Source organism: Talpa occidentalis, unplaced genomic scaffold (assembly GCF_014898055.3).
Source record: "Talpa occidentalis isolate TD23 unplaced genomic scaffold, MPIMG_talOcc4v2.1 talOcc4.12, whole genome shotgun sequence".
NCBI lineage: Eukaryota > Metazoa > Chordata > Mammalia > Eulipotyphla > Talpidae > Talpa > Talpa occidentalis.
The window spans coordinates 90,325,426-90,340,623 of record NW_023601212.1 but is presented as its reverse complement, the minus strand read 5'-3'; the positions used below and the strand labels follow the sequence as shown (position 1 = coordinate 90,340,623).

General features: G+C 49.1%; 1 protein-coding gene and 1 long non-coding RNA gene across 2 annotated transcripts in view; one reads left to right on the top strand and one right to left on the bottom strand.

Annotated features, from left to right (window-relative positions):
• The window catches only part of LOC119241835 (uncharacterized), a 28,619-nt gene extending 20,521 nt beyond the window's left edge, over positions 1–8,098 (bottom strand). The window contains exon 1 of the long non-coding RNA XR_005124378.1: positions 8,047–8,098. This is a non-coding gene — a long non-coding RNA (uncharacterized LOC119241835). The remainder of the gene's footprint in view (positions 1–8,046) is intronic.
• HS3ST2 (heparan sulfate-glucosamine 3-sulfotransferase 2) overlaps positions 7,543–15,198 on the top strand; it is a 92,377-nt gene continuing 84,721 nt past the window's right edge. Inside the window, exon 1 of the mRNA XM_037507427.2 lies at positions 7,543–8,435. Within this exon, the coding sequence (XP_037363324.1) occupies positions 7,951–8,435 (485 nt within the window). The 5' untranslated portion in view covers positions 7,543–7,950. The remainder of the gene's footprint in view (positions 8,436–15,198) is intronic.

Genomic DNA, 15,198 nt, shown 5'->3' with positions numbered 1-15,198 from the left:
TTTTATTGTCAATAAAATTGTCAAGTAGGTTGAAAGATGCTACCTGGTGGAAAAGTACATCTGTATCAGTCAAAATTACTTAAGTCAAAAAGATAATCTATTGATGAATGTAACTGAAAAATCTGCAGAATAATACTGGCTAACATTTAGTGAGGGTTTGTTAGCCAGAATCTGTTCCAAGTGCAATTCATTTATTATCCTGTTTAATCCTAGTGTTGAACCAGGAGTTGAACCCAGGCAGCAGTTGCTCCCCGTTGCTGTATTACAACCACTAGGCTTGACTATCTCTTGAAGAGACAGCTGCAGGCAAAGCTGGATCCAGGGATTCAAACATTATTAGAACTCAGTCTTTTCACTCTCCCCTTGCTTACTTTTTATTTTAACCTAGGTAACATTAGTTTACAACACTGCATATGTTTCAAGATTATATTTTCTTGCCATGCCCAGCACCAAATGTCCATTTACTGTCCACTACTAACCAATAGGCCCCTTGTATCCATCCCCTAGTCCCTCGAGTATCCACATTCTGTTGTTAGAATCTAAAGGTTTGTTTTTATTTTCTTTATATTATGCAAATGAGTGATATCTTATAGTATTTGTCTCCTTCTGACTTCTTTCATCTAGCACAATCCCCTCAAGGCCCAACCATGCTGTCACAAATGACAAGGTTTCATCTTCTTTTTATGGTTGAGTCGTGTTACATGTGTGTCTATACTACATCTTCTTCCTCCATTGCTCTGTTGTTGGGACTTGGGCTGTTTTCACATCTTGGCTATTGTAAATAGTGTTGCAATAGCCTAGCGGTGCATATATCTTTTCAAGCGAGTGTCTTCATTATCTTCAGGCAAATACCCAGTTCACCTTGCTTACTTCTGTGTTGAATCAAGTCCCAGGATGTTAGTAAACATCATTCATAATAATGTTAAGTTAAAAAAAGAAACCCCACACATAAAAACAGTAGATGTGGAAGGACCCATAAACAAGCAAACAATGTATTTATAGTTGCAAGGATGTAAATAAAATGTTGATAAGAGTTATTTCTGAGTGTTATGATTTGGGGGTATTATTTTCTTTTTATTTATTTATTTTTAAAGATTTATTTATTTATGCATACAAGAGCTGGGGTGTAGGCCAGAGGTTAAGGGGGTGAGAGGATTCACCAGAGACAGAGTGGGGAGCAGAACAGGTGGATCTACTGAAATACGCTGCTGAGGGGAGCAACAGGCAAGGCAGGAGAGGTCTGCTGCACCATGTGGGTCAGCTCCCCAGCTGGCTGGGGAATCAAACTCATGCTGCAGTGACTGGCGATAGCTTCATAGCGCTGTCCTTAACCCTGAGCCACCAGGGAGGCCCTATTTTCTTTTTTTAGTATTTTCATTTGTTTGTACACTGGGGATATAGTTACTGTATGATAAAAACATTGAAGGGAAATAAAAAACTAAGAACAAATATCTCTAAATGTTTCACCAGAGTTAAGTATTCATTCAATCGTGTGGCACTAAGACCTGTGTCCCAGGATATTGATGCTTTGGGGGTGACCACAGCAGTAGCAACATTCTTTTCAGCTTCCACTTGGTTAGGGGGGAGGAGATGAGAGGGATTGTTGCCGGATCAGCTGTACCATATTATTGTACAAGTGAAGAAGCTTAGTGTCTTTCTTGACATTGCAAATAATCTAGTTTGGATACATTTTGAAATGAAATATTAGTTCTTCCTTGGAAGACCTGGTCGGGTAATACTTAGTAGTCAACTAAGAAGGAGAAAAAACCAAGGAATTACATCAGGAGTATATAGACCAAATTCCAAATACCAGGCTGAGCTGACACTGTTTAGTCCCTGCCCCCAAGGAGTTTACAGTCTCATCAGGAAGACACGACAGCAATATAGGATAAGATATTTAGGTTAAATCATGCAGGCGGGGAGGTGGGGGTGCTGAATTGTACCCCCAGGGAAGATCGGGGTAAAGCTGATGGTCAGTTTCACCCATTCTTTCTCTTATGCACTAGTTTCCTCTTTCTGCCTGCAGCATCTGTGAGAATATGGAAAATTCAACCTAGGTGAATTCCCTTATCTACACAATAAGGATAGTAAATAATCTCTATCTTATCTGCTTATTGAGAGGATTAATTTAGGTAATGCATTTAAGTGCTTAGCCCAGTGTCTGATGCTGAATAAATGCTCAATAAATTATGCCTGTGATGATGATGATTGTTAATAACAGAAGTGAACTAGCACAGAGAATGACAAAAGCTTTACAAAGCATTAAAACCAATCATGGTTTCCTGCTCTTCCAGATTTGTGGTTACTGGTCTTCTAGATTTGATGCCCTTGATAGGCCGTATCTGGAGATTTCTTGAGCTGTTGCTCCAAGATGTCCAGAGAATGAAGATGTATAAAATCTTCTCTCATCCTCACACCCAACCTCTTTCCTAAGCGTAGACTATTCATTCACATTCTCTACGTTCGGATGTGATCTTTGCACTTGACACAACTCGCAGACCACGTGACTCCATTTCAAGCTCCTTTGCTTTATGAGAATCACCCTCATTGGGACATTTCCTCATATTGTACAAAACTTGACTCTAGGGAAGAAAATGAAAACTTACATGGAAATAAAATTGAAGAATAAGTCTCAATTAGGTTCAAAGACTTCAGGGAAAGAAAATTCCTTGTTTTATATTTTCAAATTCAAGGTATGAAATGCTGCCTATGATAGTGGGAAGAAAGACTGAAGATAATGCGGGTGCAAAAGAGAAAATAAAGAGTCAGAAAGAAAAGGAAGAGAAAGAAGTGGATTCTGTGGTTGCTCTTCTGTTTACAAGCCCAGTTCTTCTGTCATCTCATTAATTCTGGAAGCTATCTCTCAGTTCTTTTTCTGTGTGAGCTATTCCAAATTCCTCTTTCTACTTACATTAGCCAAAGTCGGTTTCTGTTGCTTGCAATTCAGTAACCCTTACTGATTCATAAATAAAGAAAAAAAAAGCAGTTAAGAGTGGGAAGAAAAAAAATAAGACAGAGAGGAGCAGAGAAGGTGGAGAAAGTAGCTGGAGCCCATGACTGTGTCAGATTTTGAAGGGCTCCTATTCTAGGGTGTGTATAATCTTCAAAATAAGCTCTCCACCTCCACAAAAAATCTTTGTAAAGCTTTTGTCATTCTCTATGTTAGTTTACTTCTGTTATTAGCTATCACCATCACCATCATCATCATCATCATCATCATCACAGACATAATTTATTGAGCATTTATTCAGCACCAGGCACTGGGCTAAGCACTTAGATGCATTACCTAAATGAATCCTCTCAATAAGCAGATAATATAGAGATTATTTACTATCCCTGTTGTGTAGGGATAGTATGTCCACCCGCACATAATTACAATGGTCTGTGTCCCCTGTAATTTAGGTGGCAATTAGTTTTTTAGGGGGGGAGGTGTTCATTGGGACTCTTTCAATTGTGAGTATCAGAAAAATAACTCCAGACCTTCCTCAACTTCCAGTGGGGTTCCATCCTGATAAAGCCATCATAAGTTGAAAATTCATTTAGTACAGCTAACCTACTGAGCAGCACAGCTTAACCTAGCCTACAGTACACATGCAGCAGAAGACACAGGTGGGCGTTTTTCCAACATGATGGAAGGGAAAGATACACAACATTGTTCCAAAATAGACTGGTCACACAGTATCCTGTTAAGACCTTGGGATTGATTGCATGGCTGGAAGCTTCTCCCCAGCATCCAGAGATTACTGCTCCTCAATATAACTAGCTCAGGAAAATATCAAATCCCAAATTCCAAGGACAAGCTGTAAGTCAAACCACCGAAGTTGGGGATCATCTGTAATCAGTTAGTGCAAAAAAGCCCAGTGACTATGCTTCTGACATGGCTGGAAGGGAAACAGCAGGGATTGGATTCTCTGTCTTTCTTATGTGTTTTGTGTTTTTGTGTTTGCTTCGTTCTCCTGAGTCCCCCTCTTGATGGCAGAACTGACCATTGGAAGTGTTAGGCATGATTTGTACTAGGTTACCATCTCAGAAGAAAAAGTCTCTTTCTTCCAACAGTTTCAACAAGAGTTCTGTGGTTAATGGTCTCTGGAAAGATTTGAGCTGATTTCCATTTTGAAGGATGATTAGAAAATTATGATCATCTGGTCCAGTCATATGCCCACTGGCACATAAACCATGCAAGAAAAGAAGGGAAAACTCTTTCTCCAAGGTTGGTGGAGATTACTAGTTGTCCCCCATAACTTTTCTTCAACTTTCTAGTAATAAAAACATTCCAATATTTGCCAGGCATAAGGCCAACCAGCATTGAGACTACATTGCAAGGGAGATCTTGAACTAGAAACTCACATTCCTATATTCATTGCCCTGACCAACTTAATGTAAGTGAAAGCAATGCAGACGGTGTCCAGGAAATTATCTTAAAGGGATATGACATGTCTAAGCATGTTCTTTCCTCCTCACTGAGGGTCAGAATGTGGACAGGCAGGAAGGCTGGAGATGAGGAAGTCATCTTGGGCCACGTGGTGACTTTGAAATGTAGGAAATAAATGGTAAATAAATAAATGCCGAGTCTCTAATGTTATGGTGCCTTACCAGCCAAGAACCACCTTCATCTGCTTTCATGATAGAAGAATAAACATTTATCTCATCCAAGTGGGTGTTATTTGACAAACCACATAATCCAACATAATATTACCTGATCCCCTTAAAGTAGAATCATGGTCCTACTCTAAAGAAATGGGGGGGACCTATTCTAAAGAAATGAGGGTGGGAAGTGCCTACTGCCTCACTCCCTGAAATATTCTACCCATCACAGTTATTACTCAGGTTAGAAACTTGAAGCAAATCTTCCTGGCCCTCATATATCTGAATACTCAGGAACTTCAGCAATGAAATTATGAATTCAGAGATAAAAATAATTTTAAAATTGCGCCAAGCAGAGACTTAAAAGAACTAACTCTATCCATGCTTTTTTTCCCTTAGAAAAAGTGCCTGTCAGAGTGGATTAATCCACATTTAACCTTGTAATTTTAACAATGAAGTACAGAAACAGCAGGCTCATAATGTGAAAAACTGTTCAAAATACATATTAGAACTCCTTTCAACACATTTGTTTTGACATTTTTATTAACAATTTGAGTGAGGAGTTAATGAAATTGTAATCAAACAGAGAGATGACAAAATGCCAATAGAGGCTCATGCCTTGAATAATGGATCATCAAATTGCATACCAGAAAACCAAGAGGGGTTTTGAAGGTCATCATAGCTCCCCATTTTAGAGCAGAGAAAACTGAGTTTCAGAGAGATCAACCCATTTTCTTTCATAAGATCACACCTGGAATCCAGGGCTACTGGGGCTCAACCTTTCTACTTCCTTCTTTGTGAATAAATGAAAACTACACTATGGTTGAAGATTCAAGAACAATGGTTCATTTTAAAAACTTGCAGCAGTAAGCTGATGGGACAAGATAAAATCTAATCAGGTCAAATGTACAAGGATCTACATGTTGGGTCCCACAAAGCCCACTGTACAAGCACAGTGTGGGGTAGATGTGTCTTAATCAGCAGCCCTTGTAAGAAACACTCAGAGAGGCTACTTTGCTGCAAGCTTGAGATGTCAGCAGTGTGCTGTAGCTATAAGGAAAAGAGAACGGAGTCACAGGTGGCGTTGCTAGAAACAGAGTTTACCGAAGGGAGGTGAGAGTCCTGTTGAATTTTCACTTTACACTTGGAATTCCTCATTGAGTTCCAGGTGTCAGATTTTAGAAATGGGACAGACAAATTAGGTCACAGTCAGGATGGAATTACGTGAGGCATGGCCAAACAAGGTTAGGCAACTGCAAAGCACTGTAATTAAGAGCTCGAATCCTGGCGTTAGGTTGCTTGTTTTAATCCCAGTGCTGTCAATTACTAAGTATGTGTTCATTAAGCCTTCATCTCACTGTCCATAAATTAGGAATTATAATAGCACCTGTCTCCAAAGATACACAGGATAGTGCATGTCAAATGATTAGCACATTACTGGCACAAAACAAACACTCAATAAATGTTAGCCACTGTTAAGGATTCGAAGTGACTGGGGATTTGGTAACAATCTCATTGGTTGTGGTGAATATTAAAGGAGTTAGCACATTCCTACCGCTTAAAACAAAAACAGCAATTATTATTGCAGTAGAGGGCTCGACCTAAGGTTTTAGGGATGAACCTGATTTGGGAACAAAATATTCCCTGGCTTAGGCTAAAGCCCATGGAATCAGACCAGGTTAATTCCTTGAGGAAGGATCCTGAAGAAGGATGCTCACTTGTGAGTGTTTTTGTTTGTTTTGCTTTGTTTTGGGAGGGAGGGACAGCGTGAGAGCAGTCACTCAGACTTTCTCCAGGGTGTTAATTGATGAACACCCGGGAAAGGTGACATGGCATGGTTGCATAGTGGCAACTTGGCTGTGTTCTTGGCTGAGGTCATTTAGACCTGTTGCAATGCACCATTCTGGTCCACCCGTGCGGCCACTCAGAGCGGTACTCGAGCCTGCTCTGAGCGTGGCTCCTGAGAATTGTCCCGTGACTATGGTGCAGGGCGCACTCGAAGTGGAATTGCTCCTGGATAAGTCCACCTCGCACGCCACAGCATCCTGGCCCGCAAAGACGCCGTGGGACCCTGGACAGCGCCCCGGGGGCCAGTCCGCCACTAGAGGGCGGCCGCTAAGAGAGGGACCCGCGGGCGCGGGAGGGTGCCGGCGCCTCTGAGGCGCGCTCTCCCTCCAGGCGCCGTGGGCGGCGGAGTGTCAGTGGGGTGGGGGTGTGTGCTTCATGGGTGTGAGACAGAGCAAATCGCCTGGGTGTGAGTCAGCGCGCGGGGGGCTAAAGAGCTCCATGAATAGTCACGGAATTTCACGCTCAGCTCCTCCACCCATCCCGGCTCGAGTGTGCGTCCCGGTGCCGCTGGTGTGTGCGCTCCCAGCACGCACGGTGTCCGATTTAAGGTTGTGTGTGTGTGTTTAGTGCGACGGGGGTGGGAGAGCGAGGGCAGGGTCTCTGTGGGTGTTCCCAAGCCCCTGCTGGAGATTTCTCCCTCCCCCACCCCATGAGGGGTGTAGGGGTGTGTCCGGTCAGGGTACGCGTGTACCAGTGCAAGCGCGCGCGTGTGTGAGTGTGGCGGGGCCGTGTATCAGCGTAGCGTGCCTGCTCCCCGGTCTGTGGGTCTGGATGCTGGCGCAATCTGGACCCGGGTCCCCACCCCTGGGTGTCGAGAGCCCAGCGTGGTGGGGGCGCCTCGCTCCCTGGCGGAGTGAATGCCTCAGCATCCTCTCTCCATCGCCTCAAGCTGGTCAGGGCGCTTTAGGGAGCGGCCTGCGTGGGGAGGGCCTGGGGCTGTGTGTCCAGGGGGGAGTTAGAGTGGGGGTGCAGGGGGCGGGCCAGGTCCCCGGGTGGGGCGCGGGCTCGGGGGACCCGCGCGGCTGACGTCAGGCGACTCCTTAAATAGAGCCGGCAGCGCGCTCCGCTCGGCATTTCTCCAGGAGCCGAAACCCGGCCCGCGCCAGCGCCACCGTCCGACCCGCCCGCCAGCCGGCACCGCCGCGCTGCCGCCGCGCGTTCGGTGCGCCGCGCTCCGACCATCGGGAATGGGGCTGCGGGCGCGGGGTGCGCTCCGAGCCCGGCGCACGGAAGAGCCCAGCAGCGCCCGGAGGCGCCCGGCTGCCCGGAGCCCCACCGCCTAGGAGCAGGAGATGCTGGACGCTCAGCCGCCTGTTCCCCCAGGAGCCGCCGCGCCCGGGATCCCCGGGCATGGTGCGCGCCCCGGCCCGCAGCGCCTGGAGAGGACGGCGCCCCCTCTGCGCTACCCAAGTGGCCCCGGCTGCGCCGCGCGAGCTCTCTAGGCGGCCCAGGGCCACAGCAGCTCCGCCGCTGGCGCCCCCTCGGAAACCATGACCCCCGGTGCGGGCCCATGGAGCCATGGCCTATAGGGTCCTGGGCCGCGCGGGGCCACCTCAGCCGCGGAGGGCGCGCAGGCTGCTCTTCGCCTTCACGCTCTCGCTCTCCTGCACTTACCTGTGTTACAGCCTCCTGTGCTGTTGCGACGACCTCGGCCAGAGCCGCCTCCTCGGCGCGCCCGGCTGCCTCCGAGGCTCCGACGCGGGCGGCCAGAAACTTCTCCAGAAGTCCCGCCCCTGTGATCCCCCGGGGCCGACGCCCAGCGAGCCCAGCGCGCCCAGCGCGCCCGCGGGCGCCGCGCCCGCCCCTCGCCTCCCGGCGGCCAACCACTCCGGCTCGCCCAAGCTGGGCACCAAGCGGCTGCCCCAAGCCCTCATTGTGGGCGTGAAGAAGGGGGGCACCCGGGCCGTGCTGGAGTTTATCCGTGTGCACCCGGACGTGCGGGCCTTGGGCACCGAGCCCCACTTCTTCGACAGGAACTACGGCCGCGGGCTGGACTGGTACAGGTAAGAGGGGGAGTCTCTCTCCCCGCGCCTGGTCTCCTGCCGGCTCCGTCCTTAGAGCCTTTCTCGCGTTTTCTCTTGCCCTTGTGTGGGTTCAGGCCGGCACGTGGGGGGACTCTGGCCGAAGAATCTACCCCGAACTTCCCAGTGATTATGTAGACGGGCACGCGGGCTCCTCAAGCGCAAAGGGCAGTTGTCTCTGGAGACGCTGGCGTGGAAGGGAGATCTGTAGCCAAATTTCTGGCGAGCCACCCCCCACCCCCTCAGGGCTGGCTGCGTGCCTCGCTTTTGGGGTAGAGCTGATTACCCAGGGCCAGGGGAGATGGGGGCACATGCTACCTGAACACTGCCCTAGTAGCCTCCCTCCCCAAGCCCTCAGCAGCCCTCCCCCGAACCCCTCCCCCCCTCCCCCCGCAGGTCTTCCTGGCTTTTGAAAGACCCTGAGAGAGGAAAGTCGGAATGGGGTCCCCTTGAGGCAGGTCTCTGTGCTTGGAGGCCCCAGAGCCCAGGTCTAGTTAAGAAAGCTGGCCCTGAGGTGTCTGGGTGAGAAAGGTCCCTTCTGAGTCCCAGTCCAGGCTCCAGCTAATCGCTGCTGTATCAGGCCTGAGACCCCCTGGCTCTGGCCTGGAGTTAGTGGTCTTAGACTAGGGGAAATACACCCTGTGTTTGAGTCTAGGCTGGGCACGGTAGTGCTAACACATTCTTCAAACTCTCTGAGCTTCAACAGTCTCTGCTCTGTGCAATCTCCAAGGCCTTTCTAAAGTGCTTTCAAAGTGTCCAAAAGACACGGCTTGGGGACACTGCAAGGGGCGACGTGGCAAAGCCAGCAGCCAGCATGTGGAATCTGGGGTCCTGGTAGGCACCTCACCTCCAGTGAAGAGTGGTCAGGATCCCAGGGCCAGGAGCTGCCACACATGTAGACTCTACCACCCAGTGCGCAGGTGGGGGTGGGCATCTCCCAGGCTGGAGCTGTCTCTGGATGGCCTGAAGCTTCTGGAAGGTGGCAGCTTCCTCTGTCAATGGCCATCACCTCCCAGCCCTGTGTGGCGCTGACATGTAGCTCTGGCTCACATGTGGGGTGGTGTCATGTATGGGGTCTCCACAACACATAGTTCACAGAATTCTCACCATTGTCCAGACCCCTAGAAGACTTTCTAGAAATGTCTGCATAGTAATGGAACTGGGGAGGGGAACATGGTAACTGACGCCATAGTTGAGGCTAATTAAAAAAAATGTTTTAATAGAAGTTAACTCTTTAGGAAGGAGAAAGTCATAAGCATATTGGACAAAGGACAACTTTATTAGAGGATCCCACAGGGGTCTCTGGATTTATAAGAAGGGGGGCAACAGGGCTGACCTGTCACCATGGCCTGGGCCCTGGTGGTGGGGGCTAGGGGCGGGCATGCCTGGCCCCCTGGAGACAGATATTCAGTCCATTTCTAGTGGCGGCCAGCTGGGGTTAGCTGGCTGGTGGGTGGCCCAGCACCATCACGCCAGCTTAATGGAATAGGCGGCACAGAGTGGCAGAGCTGATGCTTTCCAAGCTGTGACCACAGACATCCCATCTGGGTGCAGGAGCACGGCGGCAGCCAGACCCCAGCTTGAGAAAGGCAAGTGCCTCCAATAGCAGAGCCTTGGCGGGGCCCCCTGGCCCCCACTCTAATGCACCACAGGTTTCCTCGATGGAAAATCTGAAGATCATTATGAATTCCTTGGCCAACGTGAAGTACCTTTTAAGTGCAAAATGGCAAAATTTGGAGCATCTGGCTCTCAGATATTGTAACCTCCACTAAACATGCAGACCCTGACCCCAGACCCTGCGCACCCCTTTGCTCGCTCCACTGCCAGCCGGCCTACCCCAGGCCTCCTTCCCAGAGCCCGTGTCATTCAGGGATGGCTGCTTTTTATTTTTAACCTTGGCATGTGTGATTCTAAGCCAGCTTAGCTGTGAACCTTAGAGATGGGAGCCGTGCCTTTTTTTTTTTTTTTTTTTTATAGCACATTTGGATTCTGCTAAAATTCTCAGCTGAGTCTTGGTAGGTTTTATTTAACATCAAGTACACTGACAGCTCTGCTTCTTTCTCTACTCCCCCCACCCTTTTCCAGGGTTTGCGTTCCCTTCCCGTTCCCCCTTCCTATTTCTAAAATATATTAGCTCAAGGTCTGGCACTAATGGCCTGTCCCCATCCCTTCCCCAAGAAGTCTGGGGAGCCCCGGCTCAAGGAAGGGCAGTTTGTACTTCTTTCAGTTGCAAATCCACATCCCCAGAGTCCAGGGCTTGCAGTGTGGACTACCATTTCAGCATGAGGTAATCCTGCCCCATTTGGATGCAGTGTCCATAATTTCCAGAACATTTCTCTGTATGTGTTTCATCCTTCATCACTGCTCAAGGAGTAGGCATTAATTGCAGAAATGATGAGGATTTCTGGGATCCTCTGCCACCCGGGTTCTCACTTCATTTCTGAATCGCAAGGACCCGGAGAGCAGGTGACCTGCCCCACGGCCTGCGGGGTGAACACTACACCTCCCCAAAAGTGAGAGCATCTGGAATGGGACCACAAAGCACGCTGATGAAATTCGGGAGCAGCATCCACTGCATGCACTATCCCACAAAGACGTGCCCAGGGGTGTGCGTGCGAGTGTGCATGTACACACATGCGCATTTCCAGCTAAGTGCTCTAACCACTGTGCCACACAGCTGTCCACTGCGAAGTGAGCGTCCACTGAGTAGCCCCTCTGTCCACTGTGGGAGATTGTGTTTTCCAAGGATGGCGTGCAGAGAGGCAGGCAGGGCATCTCATTACGATCTGCCCATGGCAGAGCCCCCAGGCATAGCTCCCTGGGCCCAGAGGCCCTAATCCAGATAGACAATGGAGAAGGCAGGAGCTTCACCTGCAACCAGAGGAGAGACATCCTTCTGTGGGTAAAGGGAGAGAAAGCAGGAGGCAACGTGCTAGAGCCAGAAAGACATGACTGGTCAGGGTCCAGGAAGCAGAGTTTGAAGTTCCCGCACCCCAGCCGGAACACCCTCTTGGGAACCAGCCTGTTTTCAGCCCCCTGAGAAGAGCCCAGCCCTCTGCAGCGGGGTCCTCCCCTTGATATTTTTCAGAGGTGCTGTCACTGGGCTTACTTCACCTGTGCATCTGGCCTGCTTCCCCCACCTGCTCGCCTCCCCAAGCTGGGCCCGCAGGGCGGGCAGGAGGGCAGGGAGGGACCCGGGACCGAGCTGGTCACCTCCATGCGGTACCTGGGTGTGCCCTGCCTGAGAGAATGTTCCGGCAGTAACACCAGGAAGGCCATTTTGAAGAACCAATGAAACACTTTCTATGAAGGTGCCCTGGAAATTTCTGTGGTGTATCGATAAAAAGGTCAGGCAGTAATGTCACAACATTGCCACGGTCACTTCTGGGTACTGTTAGGATGAACTACTGGTTTCTGTCCCTGCTGCTGTTACCAGATGGGGCTGAGGAGTCTGTTCATTGCTGGTTCCATGATAAACTAGGAGACGGCCTGGCCTTAGCTTCTGCTTTCAACTCTTCTAGAATTTTCTTTTCCTTCCCTTCCCCCTTCCTGGCTATGGTGTTGACAAGACATCAATTCACATTTCTGGGTGTCAGTTTTCTCACCTTTAAAATGGGAATGACGTCTGATCTGCTTTACAATCTTGTGAAAATTCCGTAAGGCAGTGTGTGTGTGAAAATGCTTCTCCCAATCTAAGATTATATTTGAGGGGGCGATCCCTTACCAAGAGTCAGGTGTGAGACAGAATATTCAGGGGCTCTGTCTTTTATAAAGAGATAGAAGCTGTGCATCGTCCAGTAATTTTTAGAGTCTCAGGGGAAGCTGAGTCTTGGGTAAAGTGTCCTCAATTGCGTTATTTCAGGGGTGGCAAAGTTGTGGTGGGGGGAGTATGAAGAGGAAGTGAATCTTCTCTAAATGTAGTGAAATGCCAATAAGAGCAAGTTAATACGTGATAATTGACTCTGTGCTCTGGTGCAAAATTTTGATCAATGAGCCTGTTCTGTACATTGTAGACTTCAGAACTCTGGTTATTTATCTGTTCAGCCTCAGTGGTGTTCTGGGGATGGTGCAAGGCATAGAAGACACAGCATTCACCCTGGAGGCAATAGTCTAAGTATGAAAAAGAACAAAAAGCACAGAAGAAGGTCTGTCCAGCTCATTTCAATCAAGAAATCAAATTCAAATAGCAACGGAGAACTCTAGAAAGGCAAGCTTTAGGAAGAAAGAAAAACAGAGGCAGGAGGCAGGAGGCAGGAGGCAGGGCACTTCTGTATGAAGGAGTTGACGCAAGAAGACTTTCCCCTTTATGAAGCTGGTCACTGAAAGGTTCGGCGCGGTAAAGGAGAGGAGAGCCAGGCTACATTTCTCAAAGGGAGGGAAAGTTTATTGCGCCCCGGGCGGACCTCACAGACCCAAGGCGGGGGTCAGTGGAGTCACGCACGTTGTTAGGGGGAAGCAGGGTTTTATAGGGTGAGGAGAGGTCAGATGGGTAGTTGGGCTCGTAGGGCGGGAAAAGTTTGTAGGGCAGGTAGAGGTTCTTTGTCTGAGAAGAGACTCCTAGGGGGAGGGGGGAGGCTCATTGTCTGAGTCCTTCAGGCAGGTATTCACATTCCTGCCCCCCAGGTGGGCTTCCGGGTAGGCTTTTGCATTGTGGCCTGCTGCATGGACCTTTCATACCAGCCTTTTGTTGATAGGAAAAGGGGCGAAGGTTCTTTCTTTGGCTACTTCCTGCTGAAAGGGGGCAAAGACCAAGGGGGTGGCTCAGGCCTGGTTATGAGGGTCTTCTGTAGGGACGCGAGAATATGGGTGGAGAAGGAGTTGGTTAAAGGTGGTAGGAGACATTTCCCGAATGCGAGCCTATATGAATTTTAGGAGGCAAGGAGCGAAAAGAAAAAAATAAGGTTATCATTAGTATTGGCCCCAAGAGTGGGAGGAGCCATGACACTATAGGATTTTGAAAACTTGTCAGCGGAAAGTTGGAGTCCCCGGTTTTACTAGTAATAACATTCTTCCCTGAGGAACAGGCAGGTACCCCCTTTATTAGCTGTTAACAAGTCCAGAGCCCCCCGGTTTTGGAGAGTGACCTGTGCCAGGGCGGTGAGCTGTCTTTGTAATGATGCTAAAGACACATAGGTTTTTTCTAAGGAGGTATCCTTTCGTAAAATTCCTGGGCAGAAATCAGGCTGTGTTCCAGGGCCCCACCTGCCATACTTGCAGCTGCTATCGATGATGCCAGGCTGATTCCAACCATGATTGGAAGAAAGGCTGCCCGCTTAGTTTGATGTGGTGAGAATAACCAACCTAGCTCAGACCGTCTGTACAGAGTTAACTGTGGGGCCACGAGGACTTGGATACGTGGGCCTGGAGTAGCAGAATTACTACACTGAGAGAGAGTCTCATTGCACCAGAAAAAGTTTCCCTTTGCTGTTGTTCGGAGTACAGAAGTAACCGAAATGTTAGAAGCACAGGAATGAAAGCTGACAAGGGCATCAGTTTGATAGCAGGGGTAGCTGTGATTGGAGTCCCATAGGGGGACTGAGAGTTGGGGAGTCTGGCAAGCAAGTTGGGGAGTCTGGTGGTAGTGGTATTGAGATTAATTGGAACTGCCACCAGTAGAGGCCTCCGAAGGGAAGCACAGAGGAAACAAGAGGAGGTGTTAGTCTCAAAAAAGTCTTTTAGGAAGGTTATAGCGTTTTGGATTATATGAATTCAGGTTGAGGGCGTCTCGGTCTTTTCTGATGTTAGCTAATTTTATAGGATTTGTTCTGAATGGAGGATGTCCTGGGAGACTTGGACTTTTTGTGGCATTTTGTGTCGGGACATATTCCTTTGAGATGGACAGTGTTGCCACTGGATAGGAATGCCAGCCAGTGTTAGGGTGAGAGTGATAAGTGCTGTGCATCTGGCCTGTGGGCACTCCGCAGTACCCACCTAGTGGGTGGTCTCAGTGGATCCTGAGACAAAGGTCTCCCTAACTTTGAATTTCCATACACAGGACACTGAGCTAGGGGAGATTTTTGACAAGAAATGCACATCCTAGTAGGACCCAGGTTATAACATACATACTGTTTGTCTTCAGGGGCACGTTTGACCCGTGATAGATGGTGCCAGGAGGGGTGTCCCAGAAGTTTTACTGCTGTAGGCGTGGTGAGAATGACCGTGTGTGGGCCGGTCCACCGAGGCTGCAGTGGCTTTGGCTGAAGCGATTTGAGCAGGACTTGGTCTCCTGGATGCAGTGGTAGGGAAGGTTGGTTGAGGAGGTCGAGATCCGAGGCAGGACTGGGTAAGTACCGGTCTGTGTGTTCTCGGAGCAGTTGCCTGAATAGGGAGAGGTCAATCCTGTCCGGGTAGGTGTCCACGCAGTTGGTGAGCTGCAAAAGAGGGTAGGCGAACTCCCCTTTGAGGTGACACGTGAGCACAGGTTTGACGACGGGAACATATTTGTTAGACTTTTGCACTCAAGGAGGGGTGGAAGAAGAGCAGACTCAGGAATTGGCATTCATTAGGCTCCTAAGTTAGAGTGATGGAGGGGACTGATAGAGAATAGGGGAAGGGTCTGCAGCAGAGTCAGTTGTGAGAGCAAAAGTCCTTGCATCCGCCTTGTTATTCCCTGTGGTAACGTAAGAATTGTCAGTTGGTGTCCTTTCAGTGGAGAATGGCGACTTCAGTTGGAAGCTGCAAGGCTATTAAAATCTTAAGGATAAGTTTAGTGTTCATGATGGAGGCCCCTTGGTGGAAAGGAATC